Source organism: Bubalus bubalis, chromosome 2, assembly GCF_019923935.1.
Source record: "Bubalus bubalis isolate 160015118507 breed Murrah chromosome 2, NDDB_SH_1, whole genome shotgun sequence".
Taxonomy (NCBI): domain Eukaryota; kingdom Metazoa; phylum Chordata; class Mammalia; order Artiodactyla; family Bovidae; genus Bubalus; species Bubalus bubalis.
Genome location: NC_059158.1, coordinates 148,593,205 through 148,620,792, shown reverse-complemented (window position 1 = coordinate 148,620,792; position 27,588 = coordinate 148,593,205). Strand labels below are relative to the sequence as shown.

Genomic DNA, 27,588 nt, shown 5'->3' with positions numbered 1-27,588 from the left:
ATTTTTCAATTAAAATAGTGGTACTTACAGTAAAAGTTTCAAATTACACAGTGAAAAGGAAAAGAATCCTCTCTTTCCCTCACCCCTGTCCTACTCCTCAGAAGTAACAACTGTTAATAATTTTCAATTCTAATATTTGCCATACATGTACACATCAATATACATATTAACACATGCACACCTGATTAGAAACAACAAGTAAATAAAATAAATAGTTTATTAAGTGAATGAAAGGACTTCCCCAGTGGTGCAGTGGTTCAGAATCCACCTGTCAATGCAGGGTACATGGGTTCAATCCCTAGTCCAGGAAGATGCCACAACTTCTGGGCAACTAAGCCCATGGACCACAAATACTGAGCCAGTGCTCTAGAGCCCAAGAGCTACAACTGCTGAGCCCATGTCCTAGAGTCTGTGCTTAAAAATAGGGAAGCCGCTGCAATGAGAAGCCTGAACACCACGATGACAGGGCAGATTCCTCTCACTGGCACTAGAGAAAACCTCACACAGTAATGAAGACCCAGCACAGCCAAAATAAATAGATAAATAAATTTAAAAAATGTTTTCAAATGTATGAAAAATCCTTTTTAGTTTATTGTTTGAAGAAATCTTTCATTTATGTTTAAGCTTCTTAGTCTTTTCTTTTATGCCTTATGGATACTGTATCATGTCTTTTAGCTGATGAGCACTTTTAAACTGCAAGATATTAATGCCTTATTCAGAATTTTCTATTTATTTCCAGTCACTGAATTTCTTTAATAAATAAGGGGAAAAGAAGAATTATTTTTTTTTTAAATCCAGGTATTCTGGAAAACAGTTTCCAAAATTTCTTTTGTACTGCTTGGTACTAATAGCTCATTTATTAGTTAAAATGGGTATGAGTAACACCATATCCTAGGAAAGGTAGAAAAAGAGTGAAAGACAAATAAGAACAAAGAACAAGGGCAAAAAAAAATAAAATAAAAAATATTCACAAATAACCATCCTGTGGTTATTTAAGGGAATAATTTTATTCTTAGGAAATACACTATAAAGTGTATTATTAACCCAATAATTTCCCTCTGTGGGATCATGTATTATACTTAATTGAGAAATATAAGTCAATTTCCAAATGTCTGAGAAGAATTCCATGGAAATTCTTTTGCACTCACTTTTATTTTAGCTCATCTTTGTCAGTAACTTGGTATCTGATATTTGATCTTAACTCCTATAGCTTGAAAGCTAATGTTCATGTCCATTTTAAACTGATGTGTTTGATACCATAATCATCTTTTTATTCTGCAGGTCACTTAGAAACTTGGAATTGCACCAGGGGAGTTCATAATAAAGTCTCTGAAAGAAGGGAACCATTATCTTAAAACTGCAACTCTTGCCAGCATATTTCTCTTTGCAATTAGCTTTTGATGCAAAGTGCATTGAAGTGTTATTTTGGATGTTGAGCTTTCTTATCTTAGAATCATGTTATTTGGTTATATTGTGGTTAATAGCAAGTATATATCTTATGCTACTTCACTGTGACTGGAAGATGGGTGGCTAGAGAATTCTGAGAATATATACCATTTCTGTGTTAGAGTAGGCTGACTTTGCAGCACATTTTACAAATGTTTAGCACTGAACATTGCAGAATAGTGGAGTAGGAGGCAGTTTTCCAAAGTTTCAATCCAAAATAAAATTAACCTTCATCAATTGCCTTTACTATGTTCTCACATGGAAACATTTAAACTCATTTCAATAAAGCCTTAAAAGAAAAATGAGTACAGGCTTTCTTTCAATAGAACACAAGGACTACTAGAAAAAGAAAACATTCTAGTCTTTCAACACCTTTTCAAAATGCTGATTATAAATTGAGTTTAGGGACGGGGCAGCCTGGTGGGCTGCCATCTATGGGGTCGCACAGAGTCGGACACTACTGAAGTGACTTAGCAGCAGCAGCAGTAGCAATTTGACCAAATGAACGTGAGTGTAAGTTATGCCATCTTAAGGTTTTGTTAACACAGAACAGTTTTCTTTAACATGTGCCAAAACTGGCATGTGGTTTGTTGACTTTTGTTCAAAGTGGTGGTGTATTTCAATGTGGCATTGTGGCTGGAAAGACCAAGGCAGCCTTTTCCACACTGGTTCAATTAAGGCTGTAACTAAGGTTGACCAGTAGACCTGCTGCATTAGGTCTGTCCTCTGGTTCTTGTGTACACTGTTGAACTTCACGGGACTCTGCCCAGCTTTTCTTGGGGGCTGGGGTCTAACTCTGCCACATGCAAGGGAACGTTTTTCTTTGTAGCTATTGATGCCTTTCCTCATAACATCTGCACCTTTGCTTTACATGCTGCCTGAAGACTTTCACAGATGGCATTGTGGACATATTGCCAGCTGTAGTTGGATGTCCTTTTAGATTCCCTTCCACAGGTCAAGAACCAGGACCCACGTTTGATCTCATCTTTCTGCATATGTATGGGACGACAAAGCATGGGGAATTGAGTCATATTCTGCCCCTGCATATCTGAAGAGTATTTCTAAAGCAATAGGCTGGCAGCAAGGGAAAAAGGTTCTCAAACAGTTGCCTGGGGTCTTCCTATGAAACAGTGATTCTTCAGGGAGGGGAAACTCAGGCAAATCATGATACCAGTTTTGAAAACAAAAAGCAACCCTAGAAGACGGGTTGAGGGGAGAGGGGAATGAAAGGATCCTGGATATGTTCCTGCTTTTGGAGTGTCTCAGAGAGTCTTGGGAGACCTCTGTCATTTAAGCCCAAAGGGAGATGTTAAAACTCAAGACAAGATGTGGCTATTGATAAAATTTGCTGCCTTTCACTAGCACCTCACAGTTCAACATTTACAGGTTGATTTTATTTTTTCACCTCATAAAAGTCATATATATGTACATAATAGAAAGTTAAAGAAACCGAAAACAACAAAAAGGAGAGATAAAAGCGTAAAATGAAGACCTGTAACCTTGCCATTCATTGATAGCTATGATTGACAGGCTTCTACATGCACTAATTGTTTCTTCCCTATGTAAACATATGCAAAATATTTTTATCAAAACCACATAATCCTGACAAGGTGATTTAGGAAATGTGGGCTTCCCAGGTTGTGTTAGCAGTAGAGATGGGGGTTCAATCTCTAGGTCTGGAAGATACACTGGAAGAGAGCATGGCAACCCACACCAATGTTCTTGCCTGGAGAACCCCATGGACAGAGGAACCTGGCCAGCTACAGTCCACGGGGTCACTAAGAGTCAAACACGACTGAACTTAGCACGCAAGTTAGGAAATGTAAAATTGTTTTTCAATTAGAAGATTTTTTTTTTTTGGTTGCCCTTAGCACGTCAAGTCCTTCTGGAATTCATAGGATTGTCACGCATCGCCCCAGGGGGAACCACCAACCTCATCTCAGCAGTTTCCATAGGCAAACTGTACAAAATACCGGGCACGTAATGTATTTCTAGAGCCCTGCATAGGCTGAGAAGTGCATCCTTTGTCTCCAAGGTCATAATGGCTCTGCTGACCTCAATTCCTTTCACTGGCACGAGTGAGGACAACCTGAAAAGCCCAGAGAAAATGAGAGCCCCCTGCCCCATGATCCCAAATGAAAAAAAAAGGGGAGAGAGAGGACACGGAAATCCCCTCACATGCTACCCCCAGGCCCCTTTTGTGTTGTTCTTGCCAACGCAGCAGCCGTCCTGCTATATATACCAGATGCCACGTTTGTCCCCATCAGACTGGATGCTGATCATCCGCTATCAACAACCATGGGGAAGGTGAGCCAACTGAGGTCCCAGACCATGCTTGCCGCGTGTGGACGGTGTTTGTGGAGGGGGGTGTATCTCGCAGCTGACTTCCTGCTGTCACCTTATGTTCCACCTGCATGCAGATCACCTTCTACGAGGACCGGGGCTTCCAGGGCCGCCGCTACGAGTGCAGCAGCGACCACTCCAACCTGCAGCCCTACTTCAGCCGCTGTAACTCCATCCGCGTGGACAGCGGCTGCTGGATGCTGTATGAGCGCCCCAACTACCAGGGCCACCAGTACTTCCTGCGGCGCGGCGACTACCCCGACTACCAGCAGTGGATGGGCCTCAACGACTCCATCCGCTCCTGCCGCGCTATCCCTTACGTGAGTCTTGCTTCAACCCGACTGGGGTGACAGCATCACTGATCCAGGGCCATAAATTCCTGTTCATAAAAGCCAATTTTTTTCAACTCAGGACTAGTGTTCACAGTAAAATAACAAAGCCCAACTCTCAAGCATTGGGGGGGGAAAAAAGATGCCTTTTTACTGTGCTGTCATGGGGAAATATTTAAACTCATTTAGCATTAAAAAGTGAAAGTGAAGTCGACTTCACTTTCACTTTTCACTCTCATGCATTGGAGAAGGAAATGGCAACCCACTCCAGGGTTCTTGCCTGGAGAGTCCCAGGGACAGGGGAGCCTGGTGGGCTGCCGTCTATGGGGTCGCCCAGAGTCAGACACGACTGAAGTGACTTAGCAGCAGCAGCAGCATTAAAAATGGGTAAATTGTTTTTAGGCATAAGAAATCACAACGATATAGCTTCTAAAACTGAATTTGGTATCATCTAGCTGATCCCTAATTTCTAAATAAAAATCACATGTTAAGTAAAAAAAAAAAAAAAACTATCAGAGTATCATTATTTCTTAACAATAAAAATACTGACAGACTATGGGAGAACAACATAGGTATATCATATTCTGACTGTATTGGCAATTGTTTTCAATACCTTCTCTATGACATACAGATCTAGAAACTGGAACAATATGTCTGCTTGCAAGTGGCTCCCTGTATTTAGCAGATATTATCAACTAGTTTCTTACAAGGGTCAGAAAAATTGTTCATTAAGATTTCATGGGATGTAGTCCTCACCAAAGTCCTGCTTAATGTCTATTAATCATGTGTAGCTTGTATTTGGACTTTCTGAATCACCAAATTATGTGTCATGGCAAGCGGATTCAGGAAGTAAAAACAAAATTTGGCTAGAGAAATTTGCAGATGCAAAAAGAGGTACAAGATAGGAACTTCTTTGAGGCCAGAAACTCAAATGGTTCAAGGGACTTGGCAAAATGTCAGACATGTGGACTAAGAGTAAACGTGAATTGTTGTCAATGGTGAGTGCAAAAGTGACTTAAAAACATGCTTGATAGGATTCAGGGATACATAGTCATAGTGGAAAAGGGAGTTAAATCTTCTCTGCTGCTGCTGCTAAGTCGCTTCAGTCGTGTCCAACTCTCTGCAACCCCATAGACAGCAGCCCATCAGGCTCCTCTGTCCCTGAGATCCTCCAGGCAAGAATACTGGAGTGGGTTGCCATTTCCTTCTCCAATGCATGCATACATGCTAAGTTGCTTCAGTCGTGTCCAACTCTGTGCGACCCTATGGACAGCAGGCCCCAGGCTCCTCTGTCCACAGGATTCTCTAGGCAAGAATACTGGAGTGGGTTGCCATTTCCTTCTCCAAATCTTCTCTGCAGACTCAGCTAAATATAGTTACAATAGTTGTTTTTTGTTTTGCTTTCAAGGAATCCCTTTTCTTTATTTCAATGTTTATTTCTTCCATAAGATAGATTACTGGTCAGGTAAGTTTTATTTTAATACCCTCCCTGAAGAAGGAAATGGCAACCCACTCCAGTATTCTGGCCTGGAAAATCCCATGGATAGAGAAGCCTTGGCAGGCTACAGTCCATGGGGTTGCAAAGAGTCAGACATGACTTAGCAACTGAACAACAACAACAACAATTTGTTAAACCAACAATGTAAGGAGAAGATACATATGTGACAGGATGGTTTGAAAACCATGCTTCATGAAGCTGCAGGATGACTGAGTCACTTTTACTGACATCCAGGATGCCCACAACTTATTTTTCATCTTTGGTTTATTGTCGCAACAGACCAGCTCTCACAGGATAAGGCTGTACGAGAGAGATGACTACGGAGGCCTGGTGTCCGAGCTCACGGAAGACTGCTCCTGCATCCACGACCGCTTCCGGCTCAATGAGCTCCACTCCCTCCACGTGCTGGAGGGCTGGTGGGTCCTCTACGAGATGCCCAACTACCGGGGGCGGCAGTACCTGCTGCGGCCGGGGGATTACAGGCGCTACCACGACTGGGGGGCCGTGGATGCCCGAGTGGGCTCTCTGAGACGGGCCATCGATTTGTACTAGGCTGTGCTTTTCTTATGATCCACATAGAAATGCACTGTATATACAAATCGTGTTACTGGCCCATAAGTAATTCTTGTTCATCTTAAAGAATAACTGAATTTTAATAAATGGTGACCCTTGGCAACTTACCTGGCCCTGAAATCAAGTGTTTTGAACGTCTACTTACTTCCTGATGGCAGCAGTATTTAAGAAGTTCCCATTCACATCATGGGAAGGAGGCAGAAACACTGTTTCTGCCTCTACAACCCACAGTATGAGGGAGAGAGAAAAGAAACATAATGAAAACTATTAAATCCATACACAGGAGAAGATATGGAACCAGTTGTGGCTGGGACACAAAAGGACTGCTGGAGAGGACTGCATTATCCTGGACTACAATATGAACTTTTATCAAAATTCAATTAGGGAACTCTCAGCTATGCAGAGTGAAGTAAGACAATGTGTTATCCTACACACCGGGATTTCTTTCTACTAGAGTAGAGTTGCTCACCCAGAATACTAATTCTTTTTACAAATTTACATGAGCAAAAATAGGGCTCTGTCCCAGTTAAATTCTTCATAGACATTGAAAAGCTCATTTTAAAATTCATATGGAATTTGCAAGGGACCCAGAACAGCCAAAACAATCTTGAAAAAAGAAGAGCAAACTAGGAGGACTCATACTTCGACATTTCAAAGCTTACCGCAAAGCAACAGTAGACGACACAGCGGGGTACTGGCACACAGTAGACATGGTGATGACAGGAGTAGACTTGAGAGTCCAGAAACAATCCCATATGTTTATGTTCACCTGATTTTTGACAAGGGTGCTAAGACCACTCAATGGGGAAAAAATAGCTTTTCAACAAATAGTGCTAGGACTACTGGATATCCAAATGCAAAATAATAAAGTTAGACCCCCATTTCATACCAGAAAAAAATTAATTAAAAATAAATAAAAGAACTCAAACTATAAAACCCTTGGAAAAAAATAGAAACATACATCTTCATGATCTTTTATTAGGCAATGACATCTTAAAGATGACACCAAAAGCACAAGCTAACAACAATAAAAATAATAAATGGGACGTCATCAAAATTAAAACATTTTACGCTTCCCAGGTGGTGCTAGTGGTAATCAACTACGTGCCAATGCAGGAGACACAAGAGACACAGGTTCAGTCCCTGGGTCAGGAAGATCCCCTGGAGGAGGGCATGCAACCCACTCCAGTATTCTTGCCTAGAGAATCCCATGGACAGAGAGGCCTGGAGGGTTATGGTCCATGGGGTCACCAAGAGTCAGAGACAACTGAAGTGACTTAGCATGCACGTGTGAATCAAAGAATGCCATCAAGAAAGTGAAAAATACATGTATACCTACGGCTGATTCATGTTGATGTATGGCAGAAATCAACACAACATTGTAAAGCAATTATCCTCCAATTCAAAGTTTTTAAAAGAGAAAGTGAAAAGACAGACTCTTGAATGAGGGAAAATATTTACCAAATATTTACAAACTTTTTATCTGGCAAGAGTCTAGTATTCAGAGTATTAAAAAAAAACCTCTTAAAACAACAACAAAAGATAAAAGACAAGACAGTTAAAAATGGGCAAAGTACTTGAATATTATATTTTTATGAAGAAGATATATAAATGGTCAAGAAGCTACTGAAAAGATGCTCAGCAGTATTAATGGTTGTTGTTGTTGGTTGTTGTTTACTAAGTTGTGTCCAACTCTTTGGTGACCCCATGGACTATAGCCCTCTGGGCTCCTCTATCCAGGGGATTTCCCAGGCAAGAATACTGGAGTGGGTTGCCATTTCCTTCTCCAGGGGATCTTCCCGACCCAGGGATCAAACTCACATCTCTTGCATTGGCAGAGAGTTCTGTACCACTGAGCCACCACAGAAGCCCATTATTAGTCATTTGGGAAATTCAAATAAAAACCACAGTGAGATAGCACTTAATACCCGCTAGGACGGCTGGACAGCATCGCCGAAGCAATGAACATGAACTTGGGCAAACTGTGGGAAATGGTGAGGGACAGGGAGGCCTGGGGAGCTGCAGTCCATAGGGTCACAGAGAGTTGGACTCGACTGGGTGACTGAACAACAACAACCCACTAGGTGGTTATATTAACTTTAGAGAAAAATAAAACAGAAAATAACAAGTGCTAGTAAGGATGTGGTGAGATTAGAACTTTCATAAATTTCTGTAATGTAAATTAATGTAAATACTTGTAAGTAATGTAAAGTTCTAATGTAAAGTAATGTAACTAGATGCAGCCACTATGGGAAAACAGTTTGGTAGTTCCTCAAAGAGTTAAACTGAGTTATCCTATGACTCAGCAATTCCACTCTGACATATACACTCAAAAGAATTGAAAAGAAATGTTCTAACAAAAACGTATTCATGAATGTTCACAGCAGCACTATTCACAATAGGCAGAGGTGAAAACAACCCAAATGTTTATCAGTGGATGATTGCATAAACGAAATGTGATAATCCAGACAATGGGGTATTCTTTGGCTGTAAAAAGGAATGCAGTCCTGATACATATTACATCAGGGATGAACCTTGAAAACATGTCGAGTGAAAGAAGCTGGTCACATATATTATAGGATGCATTTATATGAAACACCCAGAATAGGCAACTCTAGAGACAGTAAGTATATTCATGGTCGTTTAGGACTGGGGGATAGGTCGATAAAGGAATGATCACTAAAGGGTTCAGGACTTTTCACTGTGGAATGAGCACTTTCTAACATCGGCTGCGGTGACAGTTGCACATAACTGAATTACTAAAACCACCGAATAATACACTTTAAATGGGCAAATATTCATGTGAACTATGTCAATGAAGCTGTTTAAAAATAATAAAGCCCTGAACAGAACCTTAAGTAATAAAGAATCTTTTAAAATGAGATTCCTTCTTGCTGAAGGAACATATGCTAAGAATCATAGGTATGAAAATACACATATTATTGCTCTTACCAATACCAAATGTGCAGGAGACTTGTGGTTTTGCTGCCGGCTTAGTTAAACCATGCTTAAACTTAGTGTGTTGTCCTCTGTTGAGTGACCAGTGAATTACGAGCTCTGTGTTTGTTGTTTTTTTAAAAGGAAAACCCAGGTGATATGTCTCACTGAAGATAATTTTAACTTGGAGGTTTTGTTTTGTTTCAACCTAGTGAATTTAAGGGTTTAGAAACTAGCATTTTATCTAACAAACCTTGGAATGCCACAAGCTTCTTTCTCTATAAAACTAGGGGTGTTATTCAAGAGGAGTTCCTGCTTCCTTCAGTTCTGATTCTTTAAGACACTATTAGGTTTCCAGGTGGAATATCTTCATGGTTACCAATGTAGGCCGTGAGGTCCATGGACTTGGTTTCTGGCTTGACCACCTAGTAGCTGTGTGACCTTGAGCAAGTTATTTATCCTCATAAGCCTTAGTTTTCCCACTTGTATGTTTTTGTGAGGAATAAATGGGATGCTTCTTATAAAGAAGCTCAATAAATAGTAGTCATCATTCCATCAGTTTTACCTCATTGTGCTATATACATATATATATATATATATGGATTTCATAAAAATGGGGGGAGAGTGAAGTAAATTAGCTATTTTCTAAAAAAAATTAGAGAAAATGTGAACATCCTCGATGTCCTTTTCATAGTCATTCATTACTGCCGTCTTGCTACCCTGATGGCTCAGTGGTAAAGAATACCCCTGCAAATGCAGGAAACACAGGTTTGATCCTTGGGTTGGAAAGATCCCCTAAATGAGGAAATGGTAACCCTCTCCAGATCCTTGCCTGCAAAATCCCATGGGGGAGCCTGGAGGGCTATAGTCTATGGGGTTGAAAAGAGTCAGACATGACTGAACGACTAAGCACATATACATACATAGGTGGTTATAGGCCGGCTCCAATCAACTCTGACACCACTTCCAGCCTGTGTCATGTGATACTGTAAAATTCATCCAGACCTCTTGCAAAACTGGTGGCAGGCATCACTAACAGAATCCTGAGGCAAACAATTAGATTAAGACATTTTAGGGATCAAATAAAACACCTAGAAATAAAGTATAGCCGTCGTTTGGTATCCAAGGGGGATTGGCTCCAGAATCCCCACGGATATCAAAATCTGTGGATGCTCAAGTCCCTTATATCAAATGGTTCAGTATTTGCATATAACTATGTAATCCTCCCATATGCTTTAAATCATCTCTAGGTTACTAATAATACCTACTACAATGTAAATGTTGTGTGCTATGCTTACTTGTCAATTATGTCTGACTCTGCAACCCTTTGGACTGTAGCCCACAAGGCTCCTCTGTCCATGGGATTTCCCAGGCAAGAATACTGGAGTGGATTGCCATTTTCTTCTCCAGGGAATCTTCCCAACCCAGGAATTGAACCCACATCTGTGTCTCCTGCATTGCAGGCAGATTCTTTACCCAAGAGGCCATCAGGGAAGTTTGAAATTTTACATATTATTTACATTGTATTTACACAGTATTAGTATGTAAATGATATGTAAATAGTTGCCAGCGTGGCAAATTCAAGTTTTGGTTTTCGAAATTTTCTGGATTTTTTTTTTTTTTTCTGGTTACTTTCTGTGGTTGCTTGAATTCATGGATGTAGAATTCGTGGATACAGGGAACCAACTACATTGGTTCAGGAGATTGCTGAGAGACTTGGCCTTAACCTGCTGACTCCAACATCATAAGAAAGATTGAGTCCGAGACTGCACACAAGCCCTTTTACTTGTATAGTCAGCTTCTGATTTTAGGGCATCAGGGACCTGGACTGAGTCAGGTACCCCTGTGAGTGGCTCTTTCAGGGCCTGCATCATTGGTTGGTGGAGGAGCAAGCCCTTGCAAACAAAACTACCAGTGACCACCTCCCTGCCTAGCCCATGCCTTGCTTTCACATTGCTTCTTCTAAAGCATTTTTTTCTTTCACAGTACTCACAAACACATGAAATTCTTGAATAGGCACTATTTCTGAAGAACACATTCAGGAAGCAGCGACTTCATCCATCCATTCATACTCCTGCACTTATTGCTTGTATAATCTTTGGAACAGCAAGGAGATCAAATGAATCAATCCTAAAGGAAATCAACCCTGAATGATCATTGGAAGGACAAATGCTGAAACTGAAGCTCCAATACTTAATACTAAAGCAAGACCATAGGTATGAGTGAGGGGTCGTAGCTGCACTCACAGGAGGGAATCTGCAGTGAAACAGGCCAACAGTCAGCGAAATCCTCCCAAGAACACATTACTATGAGTTCCTTGACTGGCCCCTGTTCTAAACCCACCTCAGTGCGGTTGGCAGACTGCAGAAGCCAAGGGCATCATCACCTGTGACAATACTTAAGGCTGTATGTGCTGGTGTGTGTGTGCATTTCAGATCTAGCAGGTGATTTAGGCCTGATTTGGCTAACAGTAGAATTTTTCTCCTTTTCTCATTTCTGTATCACCAATGAAGTTTTTTATTTAACTTTTTAGTCTTCACTACATTATAACTGCATCCTTTCTCGTAAAGTGCTCTGGAGATCTTTGAAGTGGTATGGAAAAGGAAAGTTGATATGCAAAGAACAAATCAAAAGAAGTATCCTCACTCTCATTATTTTATTGAACTCTTTTTGGGCTAAGTAGAGAAATAGTAGGAATAGACACAATTCACACTGAAATTTGTTTTAAAACTTGGAAGTGCAGAAGGGAGTTTTTTCCCCCCTATCTTTTCATCTAAATTCAAGATGTCTGATGATCTGGGCCAATGGAAGGAATCTGTTCCCAATACTGGAACGCCTTCCCTTCTTGGAAGCTTATCAAATCCCACCTAATCTTCAAGGCAGTCTAGGTCCCTCTTCCCAGGATAGCTACTCATACAACCAGCTTTTACTTGTCTCTTCCTTCTCTGAACATCTATATCCACTTCATGACCACCCAACTTAGCACTGAAGCACTGCCTTTCTCACATAATGTCTTTTTTTCTTGGTTTAGTGTCTTCAACAAGGCATAAAGATAAGGGCCATGTCATGCTTTTTTAATCCTCATGATTAATTACTAATTAATTATATGGATAAATAGTAGTCATGTATGGATGTGAGAGTTGGACTATTAAGAAAGCTGAGAGCTGAAGAATTGATGCTTTTGAACTGTGGTGTTGGAGAAGACTCTTGAGAGTCCCTTGGACTGCAAGGAGGTCCAACCAGTTAATCCTAAAGGAAATCAGTCCTGAATATTCATTGGAAGGACTGATGCTGAAGCTGAAGCTTCAATACTTTGGCCACCTGATGCAAAGAGCTGACTCATTAGAAAAGACTCTGATGTTGGGAAAGATTGAAGGCAGGAGGAGAAGGGGATGACAGAGGATGAGATGGTTGGATGGCATCATCGACTCGATGGACCTGAGTTTGAGGAAGCTCTGGGAGTTGGTGATGGACAGGGAGGCCTGGCGTGCTGCAGTCCATGAGGACACAAAGAGTCGGACACGAATGAGCTACTGAACTGAACTGATGTGGATAAATGGAGCCCTGGAAGCCTGAAAAACAGCAAGGGATTCCGACTTTATTGCAAATGATTCCAGTTTATTTTGGAAAGCAATGACTCTCCCACACAAGGTCACCAATGCAGATGTTCAGAGACATAGATGGCAGTCTCTCACACTCAGTCCTCTACCTGGTTCTGATAGCCTCCAGTTCTGTCTGGTTCTTGGTGACCTTGGAAAACTTGAAGGGAGGTAAAAAATGGCCCAGAGATTGGCAGGCTGGTGTAGGATGGCAGCAGGGAGACCTTCGTGAGGGGAGGGGCGGAGTTAGAGCACCACCCTTTGAAGGTCTCAGAGCTTACCTCTAACAGCTAAAGGAAAGAGACAGGGGAGACAGCCTGAGAAAGACAACAAAAATGAAAGAAAAGGTGAAAAGCAACATTTTTTTGTGAAGAAAAATAATGAGATTTCCCACCACTGCCTTGCATTTTAGAAGATGGATCGGTCAATGGAATGAGACATTTGGTCCTGGGTGCGGCAAGACATGCTTTGTTACATCTCTTTGTAGGATCAGCCAACACCCTAGTCTAAAATATATGGGAGATTAAGGGAGGGACTGAACCAATGAGCCTTTTAGCACGAATATTTGAATACCAAGTTCACAGTTATACACAAGGTTTTTTTTTTCTTTTCTTTAAAAAGAACTGCAAAACTCATTTTTAAAAACACAGGTCTCATTTAAATCAGAAAAAAAATTATAAAACCCTTTAAAGTTCTTTAGGATATCACAGTTGAATAAACTTGTATATCAAAATACATTTGACTCAAATGTCAAAACACATGACTGGATCTAACATAACCCTGTTCTTTTCCAAAAATGAAATTGTTCATTTAAGAGCCATTGAAGTTACCTTCCCTGGTGCTTCCCTGGTGGTTCTGAAGGTAAACAATATGCCTGCGATGCAGGAGACCCGAGTTCAATCCCTGGGTTGAGAAGATCTCCTGGAGAAGGGAATGGCTACCCATTCCAGTTCTTGCCTGGAGAATTAAATGGACAGAGGAGCCTAACCGGCTACAGTCCACGGGGTCACAAAGATTTGGACACGACTGAGAGACTAACACAACAACAGGATGTTTTGGGCTTCCCTGGTAACTCAGCTGGGAAAAAATCCACCCTCAGTGTGGGAGACCCCAGTTCGATTCCTGGGTTGGGAAGATCCCCTGGAGAAGGAATAGGCTACCTACTCCAGAATTCTTGGGCTTTTCTGGTGGCTCTGATGGTAAAGAATCTGCCTGCAATGTGGGAGACCTGGGTTCAATCCCTGGGTTGGGAAGATTCCCTGGAGGAGAGCATGGCAACCCACTCCAGTATTCTGGCCTGGAGAAACCGCCTGGACAGAGGATCCTGCCAGGCTATAGTCCATAGTGTCATGGAGAGTTGGACACGACTGAACAACTTAGCACAGCACGAAGTTACCTGGAGGCTTCCCAGGTGGCTCGGTGGTAAAGAATCCACCTGCCAAGCAGGAGACTCAGGTTCGATCCCTGAGTGGAGAAGATCCCCTGGAGAATGAAATGGCAACCCATTCCAGTATTCTTTCCTGGGAAATCCCATGGACAGAGGAGTCTGGTGGGCTGCAGTCCATGGGGTCGCAAAAGAGTTGGACACGACTGAGCAACTAAGTAACAACAAAAGTTACCTGAGGCCTGTTAGAAGCCTCAGTGGAAATAGTGCATTACCTTCCCTGCCACCCAGTCTCATACAAATGTTTTAGTTTGTCAACTGGGTTTTCTTGAAGCATCTGCAGATTGCTTTCTCTGGTAGCCCAGATGAAACCTCTTGAGCTCACTGGCACATCATTGACACAACCTTGCTGAAGGAAGCCATGTCTGCTCTCACTTGAGTGGGTACAGCTGAACTTTCAGCAAACTTTACATCACTTATTTAGCTCATGATGATGAAGTAGTAATAGTTAATAATGAAAGCCTACCTTATGAAGAGTGTTGTGTGTGTTCTAGATATCATACCAGAAATCTTAGAATACATCATATGGGAAAAAAAAAAAAGAATACATCATGTGGCTAACATAGCACAGTTATTATCAAGAGTTCCCCAAATATTTGGGGGATCTGGGACAAGAGCATAAATAGATCCCCATCACCACTCCATGGCCCGCCCTCCTCCCTTCTCAGTCCTGCATATGTCCAAGCTCCATCCACATGTTCCACCACCCCTCACCCCCGACCACGTCCCCCAAACAGGCTCTCTTTTATTAACAGTGTCCTTGGGTGGGTGGGTGAAGATTCTCTTCAAATTTTGGGGCTTCAGGTACAAGGAGTGTGGTTTCTAAGAAGTGTGGGCCTGTCCCCATTGCCACCACACATTCCTGTCCTGTGAGCAAGACTGCCGCTAGAGGGCGCCAGAGGATGCTCTCTGAACACCCAGTCCAGGCCAAGGCTCCCGAATGACCAAGTCTAATCACATGCCGATCACTGTGAGAACCAAATCTAAAAAAGTACACACAACCCCAATGTTCATCACAGCACTGTTTACAATGGTCAGGACATGGAAGCAACCTACGTGTTCACCGGCAGATGAATGGATAAGAAAGCCGTGGTACATATACACAATGGAATATTACTCAGCTATTAAAAAGAGTGCATTTGAATCAGTTCTAATGAGGTGGATGAAACTGGAGCCTATTATACAAAGTGAAGTAAGTCAGAAAGAAAACCACCAAAACAGTATACTAACGCATATACATGGAATTTAGAAAGATGGTAGCAATGACCCTATATGTGAGACAGCAAAAGAGACACAGATGTAAAGAACAATCTTTTGGACTCGGTGGGAGAAGGCAAAGGTGGGATGATTTGAGAAAATAGCATTGAAACATGTATATTATCATATTTGAAACAGATTGCCAGTCCAGGTTCGATGCATGAGACAGGGCACTCAGGGCTGGTGCACTGGGATGACCCTGAAGGATGGGGTGGGGAGGGAGGTGGGAGGGGGTTCAGGATGGGGAACACATGTACACCCATGGCTGATTCATGTGACTGTATGGCAAAAACCACTACAATATTGTAAAGTAATTAGCCTCCAATTAAAATAAATAAGTTAATTTTTTTTAAAAAAAGCAAAAAATAAAAAAAATAAAAAGGTACACACAGCTAGGAAGTAGAGGAACTGGGAACTGAGCTCAGGTCTGTTAGCCTTGAAGGCCTATAAACTAATTGTCTCTGCATAAAACATGGCTTGTTTTAGAAGTTATCTTTCTAGATATACATATCTTATACACTTCACATAGTAGGTTCAGTGTCATCTTTTTTTTTTTTTTAATTTGTAAAGCTGTGTCTCTATCAACCTTGAGAATCTTTGACTTTAACAGGAATTCTGGTAAATTATAGTTGCTGTTCTAGTTGCTAAGTTGTGCCTGACTCTTTGCAACCCCATGTACTTCCCACCAGACCCCTCCATCCATGGGATTTCCCAGGCAAGAATACTGGAGTGAGTTGCCATTTCCTTCTCCAGGAGATCTTCCAGACCCAGGGATCGAACCCATGCCTCCTGCATTGGCAGGCGAATTCTTTAGCACTGAGCCACTCTCCTTCAATTGACATTGTTGCCAGGCTGATTTCTTCAACCTGGTTCTAGGATCTCAGCATTAGCTGACTGTAAAGGGTTCTTTAATCCCCGAGTCACTGATCTGGGTATAGCTTCTAAGACTGCAGTGCATGTGTGCATGCTCAGTTGTCTCCGACTCTTTGGGATGGACTGGAGCCCACCAGTCTCCTCTGTCCATGGGATTTTTCAGACAAGAAATACTGGAGTGGGTTGCCATTTCCTTCTCCAGGGGATCTTTCTGACGCAGGGATAGAACCCAGGTCTTCTATGCCTCCTGCACTGCAGCCAGATTCTTTACCAGCTGAGCCACTGGGGAAATGGTAACCACCTAATCTCTGTCATTACATAGAGGGTCATGCCAGGGCCAGTATCTGCTGGATACTGTGTTGGTTCTATTCCAATAGAGGGACCCCCTACCCATGGTGGGTTTCTCTTTTTATAGGAAGAGCCTTAGGTAATAAATCTATTACATGTTAACATAAATAACATGTTTTATGAATAATAACCATGGTTTCCAAAGCAAAAAGCAAGTAATGAAAAGGCTGAAATTGCTTTACATTTTACGAAATCTCTTTCATGTCATACAGCCTCTGGAAAAACTCCACTGCACACTTGTGAAAGAAGAGTGAAAAGGGCAAATAACATCTTGAGGGCTTCCCCAGTGTCTCAGCAGTAAAAAAAAAAAAAAAAAAAAAAAATCCACCTGCAATGCAGGAGCTGCAGGAGACACAGGTTCAGTCCCTGGGCCAGGAAGGCCCCCTGGAAGATTAATCCACTCCAGGATTCTCACCTGGAAAATCCCACAGACAGAGGAGCCTGGTGGACTACAGTCCCTAGGGTTGCAAAGAGTCTGACATGACTGAAGTGGCTGAGCATACATACACCCATTGTTAGGAAAACTCTTCTGACCATATGAACCCCTTGGAAGTGTCTTGGGGACTTTAGGGGTCCCCATACCACACTGTGAAGTCCATACTATGAAGATGCTCTGTTGTCGAGCCTGGGTGCTGTCTAGCATCTCAAAAGTCTGAGAAAGTAGGGGATGTGGCACCTCGAGGGTTTCTACATTACTACTTGCTCTTGTTCAGTCAAAAAGTTATGTCTGATGTTTTTGCGACCCCAAGGACTGTAGCCCAGCAGGCTTTTCTGTCCATGGGATTTCCCAGGCAAGAATACTGGAGTGGGTTGCCATTTCCTTCTCCAGGGGATCTTCTTGACCCAGGGGTCAAACTCACACTTCCTGCACAGCAGGCAGATTCTTCACCATTGAACCACCAGGGAAGCCCCTACATTACTCCTTATACTAACTCAAATCACCCTTATCAAGGGAGCAGGAATTTATTAAGGTGAAGAGGAAAGACAGATCTTAGGACATTTGAAGGAGGCCAGGAACCCCCCAGAAAGCGAGCAGTCTCTGGGCAGCACCAGCAGAAGGAAGGGTACAAGCTCCCAGGGAGACATGAAGAGAGGAAGGCCACAACCATCTGCTTTCACTCAGGTCAAAGCCAAGGACTGAGGGCCTACTCTGTGCCCATCCCCTACTCTAGGGCTCAGGGACAGAAAAGAACAAGGATCATTCCCAGCCTCAGGGAGCCCACAAATTTCCAGCCAAGTGTCAATTTCACTCAAGATAGGCCTCCAAACAACAACATTGATAATCACAGAGTCTTGAATTTGAACTAACTTTATGCTTTTCAAAGCATTTTCACAAATTACTTTATTTGATTCCCTCTTCCTTAAGATATTAAAGTTCTCATTTTCAAGAATTTTTTGTAAACACCAGTTCCTAAGCAGAACACATTGTTTAATTACCTACAAGGAGTCAGTTAAGCAGAGTAGGCTATAAACTAAAAGCATGGGGATAGAATTTTGCTCGGCCTTCTAAAGAGGAAAGACTTTTCATTTTGGTGGCAACAACAGCTTTTGTGAATTACAAAAACCCGAACCTACCAGAAAGAATGACAGTAAACATTCAGCTAACCCCAATGACCAGGGGGAGGGGGAGCGGAGAGCTTGCAAATCCCCTTACTCACCGAAATAGGCCCCTTTTGTGTGATTTCTTGCGGAGGCAGCAGTCAGAGCTGCTATATATACAGCGGCCCTCCCCCTAGTCCCACACAGCACCCAGCGAACACCTCCTGCTCGCTTTCGCCAACATGGGGAAGGTAAGTGCGGGGTACCTGATGCTCCACCTTTGCCCCGTCGCGGCATCTTCAGCGGGGCTGCAAATCGCTTCATGCTCCCAACATCTTCCATTTTGCAGATCACTTTCTACGAGGACCGGGGCTTCCAGGGCCACTGCTACGAGTGCAGCAGCGACTGCCCCAACCTGCAGCCCTATTTCAGCCGCTGTAACTCCATCCGCGTGGACAGCGGCTGCTGGATGCTGTATGAGCGCCCCAACTACCAGGGCCACCAGTACTTCCTGCGGCGCGGCGACTACCCCGACTACCAGCAGTGGATGGGCTTCAACGACTCCATCCGCTCCTGCCGCCTCATCCCGCAAGTGAGCCTGGTTCTTTGTCTTTGTCTTCCCTCTCTTTGGAAATCAAAGCCATTAAAAAAATAGCATTCTTCAACCAAATCGTTCTAACTAGACAGCAGGAAGTGGGAGTGAGCCCAGGGCATGCAGTCCATTCTAGAGGGGTGTCTCAGATGGGAAGCCATTCTTCATGAGCTCTGTGGTGTTTTGTTTTTTTTTTTAAATCACAAATTCCCAGTGTTTTATGTTTTAAATGTAGTCAAAGATAAAAAGACGCATTAAGAGAAATCATGTCATAGAAGAGATTGAAGTTATCTGTTCAAGATATCATTTCTTTTTTTTAAGTATAGGTGATTTAAAATGTGTTATTTTCTGTTGTACAGCAAATAGATTCAGTTATACATCCAATACATTTTTATATTCTTTGCCATTTTGGTTTATCACAGGATATTGAATATAGTTCCCTGTGCTATATAGTAGGGCCTTGTTGTTTATCCATTCTATATACAATAATTTGCATTTGCTAACCCCAAACTCCTACTCCAAGATATAATTTTTTTTTAAAGTGGTCATTCTAAGCCGTGTCAACTCAGAAACCCAGTATATCCAAATTTATAAATACAATCTGGGTCTGTTTAATTGATAAAAAAAATACTTTTGCTTGCTTTGACTTACTTTTCTATTTGATTATCTTCCTAGAGAAGACAGGCCCCCTGGTTTCTATTCTAATTTTGTAATCGGTACCTATTAGCTTGCTTAGGGGTAGGAATCAGAGGTAAGGCCTCATCAAAACTAAAGTTTGAGATCCAGTATTTCCCTGAGAGTGATTGCAGAGTTCTTAGAAGAATGTGTGGGAGTTGAGGGGTGGAGGGTGGGGGGTGGGATAAGTGTCATCCAAACTTCACAAAACATCCAAGTTTCCTGAAGTTGATTCCTGCTGCTGGGGGAGTGAGGAAGGGGAGGGTAGGAGCTCAAAAAGGAAGCTTGATTGTCACATAGGTTGAAATTTGAACTGAATATGCCATCTTTTTTTTTTTTTTAAAGAGCTTCATAATCCTTTGTTCCAAAGTAAACATGAAAACCAAAACATTGGTCTTACAGAAAATAGCTAAATTTTGGTTCCTTTTTAACAAGAGTAATAGATCAAATGAGGCTTCACTTTCCAATGATGCTCACTTTTCTACTTTGAGAGGAACTTTCTCTGATAAAAAGCCCTAAAATAATCAACCTTATTTTAGACCAACCTTAATTCTCAAGGAGAGGGTGGTACATAGCAACTGAAGGGCTGCTGTGTTCTGTTTCTAGCTTAGCCCAGAAGTTGTTAGATTCACAGGTGAGCGATGAGGGCAGGGAAGGCATCTTAACCCTGCAAACATGGTTGTTGTAGACTTGGACTAAAAGAGCTCTGAGGCAGGTGTGACCAGGGAGTGCAGGGGCTAGAACTTTGATTTCTCTCTATTTGTATCCATTTACTTTTTCTTTTCTATCTGTCACCCAGCACACCGGCACTTTCAGAATGAGAATCTACGAGAGAGATGACTTCAGAGGACAGATGTCAGAGATCACAGACGACTGTCCCTCTCTTCAAGACCGCTTCCACCTCACTGAGGTTCACTCCCTCAATGTGCTGGAGGGTTCCTGGGTCCTCTATGAGATGCCAAGCTACAGGGGAAGGCAGTACCTGCTGAGGCCAGGGGAGTACAGGAGATATCTTGACTGGGGGGCAATGAATGCCAAAGTTGGTTCTTTAAGACGGGTGATGGATTTTTATTGAAGTTTTAAATTCTCCAATTTTCTCCTTTAGAATCTAATAAAAGATTTAGCTTGTGTTTCTGGCACAAATAGAGTCCTGCCTTTCTTTTCATGTATGGGGTCTTCATAAGCAATAATGGCATTTGGCCAGACATGATGACATGTTTTCAAGATGGGGAACAACATCTCATAAGGGGAATTAAGTAGAGGATATTACTGCCAGCATTCTTTTAAAGTCTAGACCATGTAAAACTGTAGTCGCTCAGTCATGTCCAACTCTTTGTAATCCCATGGACTGTAGCCCGCCAGGCTCCTCCATCCATGGGATTCTCCAGGCAAGAATACTGGAGTGGGTTGCCACTCCCTTCTCCAGGGGATCTTTCTGACCCAGGAATTGAATCCGGGCCTTCCACTTTGCAGGCAGATTCTTTACCATCTGAGCCACCAGGTAAGCCCTATAGCTAGACCATGTAGGCTCAAAGTTCAACTCAACTGGGTCAACCCATTTGTGGTTAATCTTACAAGGATATATTTACAATTATAATAATATTAATAAGTACTTGTTGAAACACTTCAAGTTATCCCTCCAGGTTATCCCACCAGCTTCCCTATTTAATCCAAGTTTTACCTAATCAAGAAAGTCATTCTTAGCATCTTGACTCTTCCTTTAGCTCCATAAACAAACAGACAAACTGGTCATTTCACCTACTGCCCTCCTTGTCTTTCTAACAGCCTCCAACCATTTCTCCCAATTCCATGTCCATTATCTCATACCTCCATGAGATTTTCACAGAACTAGAACTCACTGTCTCTTTGCAGTATGTGCTTTGCAGAAAATTTTCAGGATTTTTACCAAAAACACTGACACATAGGAAAATTCTGCCTCCTATCACTTTAATAGGAGTAAAGTATTATGACATATGAAAAATAATACTAAATCAAAAATAAAGCACTGGGAACTTCCCTGGCAGTTCAGTGGTTGGGACTCTATGCTTCCACTGCCGGGGTCATGGGTTCGATCTCTGGTGGGGGATCTAAGATCTCACATGCCACTGAGTAAAGCCAAAAATAAAGAAAAGATGAAAAAAATAGAAGATTGAAATTTTCTGGAGAAGTCTGATTAATTGGAGGGGACACATATGTACTTATAGCTGATTCATGTTTATGTTTGACAAAAGAAAATTTTGTAAAGCAATTATCTTTTAATTAAAAATAAATAAATTTACTAAAAAATGAATTAAGGTCACTAATAAAAAATTGCAACATAATACATTAAAGAAAGTAAAAATAGATGAATGAGGAAATTTGGTTGTAAGAAAAATAAGAGAGAGAAAGAGAGATGGAGCTAAGAGTGAAGCTTAAGCCCAAACTGGGTGTGATAAGGCACTTTGGTGGCTGAAGATAGAGCCAGATTTGGACCGAGCAACCAGGATACAGAGGGAAGTAAGATCACCTCCATGACTGACTGAGTCTATAAAGCAAATAAATTAATTATCCAAAGCTAGCCTAACCATGCCCAATAATGAAACCTAAAAGAAGATTTTCTTGTGGGTTCTAGTAAAGAGGATATTGCGTAAACAACGTCCTAGATAATTAAACACAGGTCTTAGGACTCTTAAAGTTCCTCAGGACTTTCCTAGTTGGTCCATTGGTTAAGAATCCACTCTGCAATGCAGGGCACGTGGGTTTGCTCCCTGGTCAGGGAACTAGGATCCCACATGCTGTGAAACAGCTAAACCTGTACGCCACAACTAAGACCTGAGGCAGTAAAATAAATAAATATTAAAAATAAATAAGTTCCTCAATGAAACTGTTGGCTTCAGGTCAAAATTCATCTGAAGTATCCCATCCTTTGAGAATCTAATAAACGGCTCAAATCTCATCTTACACGGGGTAGGAGATATGTACCACTTCTTCCAACACACCCAACATACCCACTTCCAATATACCCAATGTATCTTGTCATTCTGGAGAGGGAATGAGTTGTTTATGGTTTCCCCAGTTAGGGAGCTGACTGTGGCTCAGATCATAAACTCCTTATTGACAAATTCAGACTTAAATTGAAGAAAGTGGGGAAAACCACTAGACCATTCAGGTATGACCTAAATCAAATCCGTTATGATTATATAGTGGAAGTGAGAAATAGATTTAAGGGATTAGATCTGATAGAGTGTCTGATGAATTATGGACGGAGGTTCGTGACTTTGTACAGGAGACAGAGAGCAAGACCATCCCCAAGAAAAAGAAATGCAAAAAAGCAAAATGGCTATCTGAGGAGGCCTTACAAATAGCTGTGAAAAGAAGAGAAGCGAAAAGCAAAGGAGAAAAGGAAAGATATACCCATTTGAATGCAAAGTTCCAAAGAATAGCAAGGAAAGATAAGAAAGCCTTTCTCAGCGATCAATGCAAAGAAATAGAGGAAAACAACAGAATGGGAAAGACTAGAGATCTCTTCAAGAAAATTAGAGACACCAAGGGAACATTTCATGCAAAGATGGGCTCGATAAAGGACAGAAATGGTATGGACCTAACAGAAGCAGAAGATATTAAGAAGAGGTGGCAAGAATACACAGAACTGTACAAAAAAGATCTTCACGACCCAGATAATCACAATGGTTTGATCACTCACCTAGAGCCAGACATCCTGGAATGTGAAGTCAAGTGGGCCTTAGGAAGCATCACTACGAACAAAGCTAGTGGAGGTGATTGAATTCCAGTTGAGCTTTTTAAAATCCTAAAAGATGATGCTGTCAAAGTGCTGCACTCAAAATGTCAGCAAATTTGGAAAACTCAGCAGTGGTCACAGGATGAGAAAAAGGTCAGTTTTCATTCCAATCCCAAAGAAAGGCAATGCCAAAGAATATTCAAACTACCACACAATTGCACTCATCTCACATGCTAGTAAAGTAATGCTCAAACTTCTCCAAGCCAGGCTTCAGCAATACGTGAACCGTGAACTTCCAGATGTTCAAGCTGGTTTTAGAAAAGGCAGAGGAACCAGAGATCAAATTGCCAACATCCTCTGGATCATCAAAAAAGCAAGAGAGTTCCAGAAAAACATCTATTTCTGCTTTATTGACTATGCCAAAGCCTTTGACTGTGTGGATCACAATCAACTGTGGAAAATTCTTTAAGACATGAGAATACCAGACCACCTGACCTGCCTCTTGAGAAATCTGTATGCAGGTCAGGAAGCAACAGTTAGAACTGGACATGGAACAACAAACTGGTTCCAAATAGGAAAAGGAGTCTGTCAAGGCTGTATATTGTCACCCTGCTTACTCTATGCAGAGTACATCATGAGAAACACTGGGCTGGAAAAAGCACAAACTGGAATCAAGATTGCAGGGAGAAATATCAATAACCTCAGATATACAAATGACACCACCCTTATGGCAGAAAGTGAAGAAGAACTAAAGAGCCTCTTGACAAAAGTGAAAGAGGAGAGTGAAAAAGTTGGCTTAAAGCTCAACATTCAGAAAACTAAGATCATGGCAATCGGTCCCATTACTTCATGGGTAACAGATGGGGAAACAGTGGCTGACTTCATTTTTTGGAGGCTCCAAAATCACTGCAGATGGTGATTGCAGCCATGAAATTAAAAGACACTTACTCCTTGGAAGGAAAGTTATGAACAACCAAGACAGCATATTAAAAAGCAGAGACATTACTTTGTCCACAAAGGTCCGTCTAGTCAAGGCTATGGTTTTACCAGTAGTCATGTATGGGTGTAAGAGTTGGACTACAAAGAAAGTTGAGTGCTGAAGAATTGATGCTTTTGAACTGTGGTGTTGGAGAAGACTCTTGAGTGTCCCTTGGACTGCAAGGAGATCCAACCAGTCCACCCTAAAGGAGATCAGTCCTGAGTGTTCATTGGAAGGACTCATGTTGAAGCTGAAACTCCAATACTTTGGCCACCTGATGCGAAGAGCTAACTCATTTGAAAAGACTCTGATGCTGGGAAAGATTGAAGGCAGGAGGAGAAGGGGACGACAGAGGATGAGATGGTTGGATGGCATCACTGACTCGATAGACATTAGTTTGGGTAAACTTCAGGAGTTGGTGATGGACAGGGAGGCCTGGCATGCTGCAGTCCATGGGGTCTCAAAGAGTCAGACGCAACTGAGCGACTGAACTGAACTGAGTTACTCTCCGCTCTGAACTCCTGCCTCATGACTGAATGGATCCACACTGACCTAAATTGGTGACATACTGCCTTTTCCTTTAACTCCTGAACCATTTCTCACATAAAGCAATAATGTGTGCAGCCAGCTTTGTTATAAAGGTTGTGAGGGTGAGATGCAAGTTTAGATCATAACAACACAGCAATATCAAGTTTATTATTAAGTTATTAATATTAATAACATAGTATTATTAATATTAAGGACTGCTCTAGTCTGCTAGCTCCAACCTGCTCTTGGGTGGGCTGGTCTTTCCCATCCCTGCTCCTCTCTTCTCTGTTTTTAGATATACCCACATGGTTGTTCACTTTTTATAGAGCATCCTCCCATCCCACACCCTCAAGGGCTCCATATCCACTGCCCTAGTGGCTTATTACCAGAGCAAGCATAGAATTTGTTACTTAAAGTGAGTCATTTTTGAGAGTGAGATTGTGTTTTATTAAGGATTGCACTGGGGCAAGAGGTATTAACAAGCACTGTTCCATGCAAACTGGGGCACATGGTTAGGCTTTTTATAAAGTTTCCTTCCCTGGAGGTTGCTGCATTATTTGATATTAATTATTCCTAAATTCCAGTTCTTTTAACCTTTAAACTCTTAAGAATTGTGTTGGCTTCCTGGAGATATTAGCCAGGATCCTCTACTTGCCAATAATAATACAACAAACATGAATGAGAAAGACAAAAGCTTCTTGGAGTGCTGAGCTTTATGTTATTTGCTTAGCAGAAATAAAATCACAAACTTCACATATGGAAATTATCCTGAAACGCTGGAACTGAAAGCACATAAAATTAGAGACACTGCTAATTCCTACCTCAGGACCTTTGCGTATGAAGTTCCTTTTGGCTTATAATGACTTCTACATGATCTCCACAGGCTGGCTTCTTTTGGACAATAGGTCCCCATACAAATATCAACTTCTCTGGAGATGCCATATGACCATTCTGTCTGTTGATTATATCTTGCTCCATCTGAAGTGGATTACACCCAACTCGCTCCATCTGAAGGGATTTACCTGAAATTTTATCTTTTACTTGTTTAGTGTTCCTCAGTACTATCTGAAGTGTTCTCTTTTACTTCCTTAGTGTTTCTCTTTCTTACTAGAATGTAAAATACCTGTGACCAGCTGCGTAGCCATTGTCTGAGTGCAATAAAATGTTAATTGAGTGCTGTTTGAATAAATGTGAGAATCAAATGAGGTATAATAAATGGAAATGGTTCTATAAAAAAAAATTAAAGTGCTTCACTGAAACCCTTTGGGGACTTTGGGGTTTGGGGGGGCATGAGCCACCTGTCTCCCTGCATGGCCTTGCAATAAACCTTTCTCTACTCAAAAAAAAAAAAAGTTAGAGACCTTGGTTTTCGTTGATCAAGTCTGCAAGTTGTTTCACTTCCTGAGGTGCAGGCAAAGGGAACACTATCCACCCTGTAATCCCAAAGTAAAGAAAAAGTCAACGATGGGGAGAGGCTGGGGGAAGACATTATGCTCAAACTAACTCCTAATCCACCCTTCCTCCTTCTCTCTGTCCTCTCTCTAAACACTGGGATCTTGAACAGATGAGAGTCTGAGGTGAAACGAAGAAGGGATAACCCTATAGGAACTCACTAACCTTCTCCCCATGAAGATGAACTACCAATTTGAGAAAACCCTGGTATCAGCTTACATACTCTACACACACAAATATTTCCTATATGTCCTAGTTTGTAACAAGTTCAGATTTGAAATCTTTTCCTTCCATCTTGTCCTCTTTTCTCCCTTTGAATCCCCAGCGTCTCTGGCCTGACTAACCTTATAAAAGTTCCACCAAAGAAAGAAACTGAAGTAGCAGCTATTCCAGAAAAGTGTCAAGACCCAATCTACCAAGCCACACCCTCAAAACTTTCTCCTCTCCACGGGTTCCCTCTCCAGTTTTCCTGCCCTGCTGTCAAGGGGTATGTCCTGATGTTAGCAAGTGTCTTATTCCCTTCCCTCTGGACTTTTGAAATTCAAATTTTCTTCTTTAGGTGTTTGTTAAAGCAAAAGTGACAATCACAACTACCTGTTGCTTAAACAAAACAACATCGTTTTCATCAATGAGAAATTAACCAGTCAATCTAAAAAGGAATTGGAAAATTTTCATTTGAGTCAAATTATAACCTGGGAAGAGCATCTCAGGAAGTTCTGAGAACAGTTCAGCCTGTTAGAAGTCGAGACACTGTTTATATAAGTTTTCTGAGGCTGGTGCTACAATGATCATCTGTGGGCTCTTACCCAGTCTCCTTCTTTGAGAATGCTTGGTCTTCATGGCCACCAACCAGATGACATCTTCTCATTTAACCAAGCATGTATACGATACAAGTGCTACATTAATTACTAGGAAGAAAGCAGGTGCATGGTAAGGCCAATTGTTGACTGGACTTCAGACACTAGCAAAACCTTGGAGTTGGCCCCTGCTGTTGTAACACTGATGCGGCATCTCAGGAGACATAACCATTAGAATTATGAAGGAGCAGAGGACTTAAGGGACAACACAACTTTTGTTTTCTCTCTTTTGCTTACTCATCTTGCCTATTATAAAGTGCCATTAAACAGATCAAATGCAGGGTGCTTTTGAAAGTTGAAAGTTGCAAATGCTGAACTTTGATGTGAGTGTGTAGGCCTGTTGTGCTGAGCATTTGAAATAGGTCCTGTGGACTACTACAATGATGAATATCAGATGAGGGAATAACATTCATATCCCCCAGACATTTACTGAGCAAACTTTATGTGCCAGTTAGTGAGAATACAAAAGTAAAGATGGATAGGGAAGAGGGAGATAAATTAGGAGTTTAGGATAACATATACAGGTTAGCATATATAAAATGTAAGCAAGGGCCTAATATATAGCACAGGGAACTATACGCAATAACCCATAAGGGAAAGC

General features: G+C 41.7%; 2 protein-coding genes across 6 annotated transcripts in view; both read left to right on the top strand.

Moving 5' to 3' along the window:
* LOC102411974 (gamma-crystallin A) overlaps positions 1-6,290 on the top strand; it is a 29,939-nt gene extending 23,649 nt beyond the window's left edge. For 2 of the 5 annotated variants that reach the window (XM_025278125.3, XM_025278124.3), the window contains exons 3-5: positions 3,668-3,753; positions 3,867-4,109; positions 5,896-6,290. In XM_025278125.3, the coding sequence (XP_025133910.2) occupies positions 3,668-3,753; positions 3,867-4,109; positions 5,896-6,168 (602 nt within the window). In that variant the 3' untranslated portion in view covers positions 6,169-6,290. Of the gene's footprint in view, positions 1-1,281; positions 2,854-3,481; positions 3,754-3,866; positions 4,110-5,895 lie in introns of those variants that run through there. The other 3 variants (XM_006044594.4, XM_025278120.3, XM_006044595.4) reach the window with 3 other exon arrangements.
* A 12,138-nt stretch (positions 6,291-18,428) lies between these two features.
* Positions 18,429-20,587, top strand: LOC102411642 (gamma-crystallin B). Its single transcript, XM_044925282.2, has 3 exons — positions 18,429-18,437; positions 18,536-18,778; positions 20,253-20,587. The coding sequence occupies exons 1-3, from the start codon at positions 18,429-18,431 to the stop codon at positions 20,526-20,528; spliced, it is 528 nt and encodes a 175-aa protein (XP_044781217.1). The 3' UTR covers positions 20,529-20,587.
* The last annotated feature ends 7,001 nt before the right edge of the window (positions 20,588-27,588 follow it).

Excerpts from the sequence above, each read along its gene's own strand:
- LOC102411642 (XM_044925282.2), top strand. Across the intron at positions 18,779-20,252 it reads CCTGCCGCCTCATCCCGCAA|CACACCGGCACTTTCAGAAT; the intron begins GTGAGCCTGGTT and ends TCTGTCACCCAG.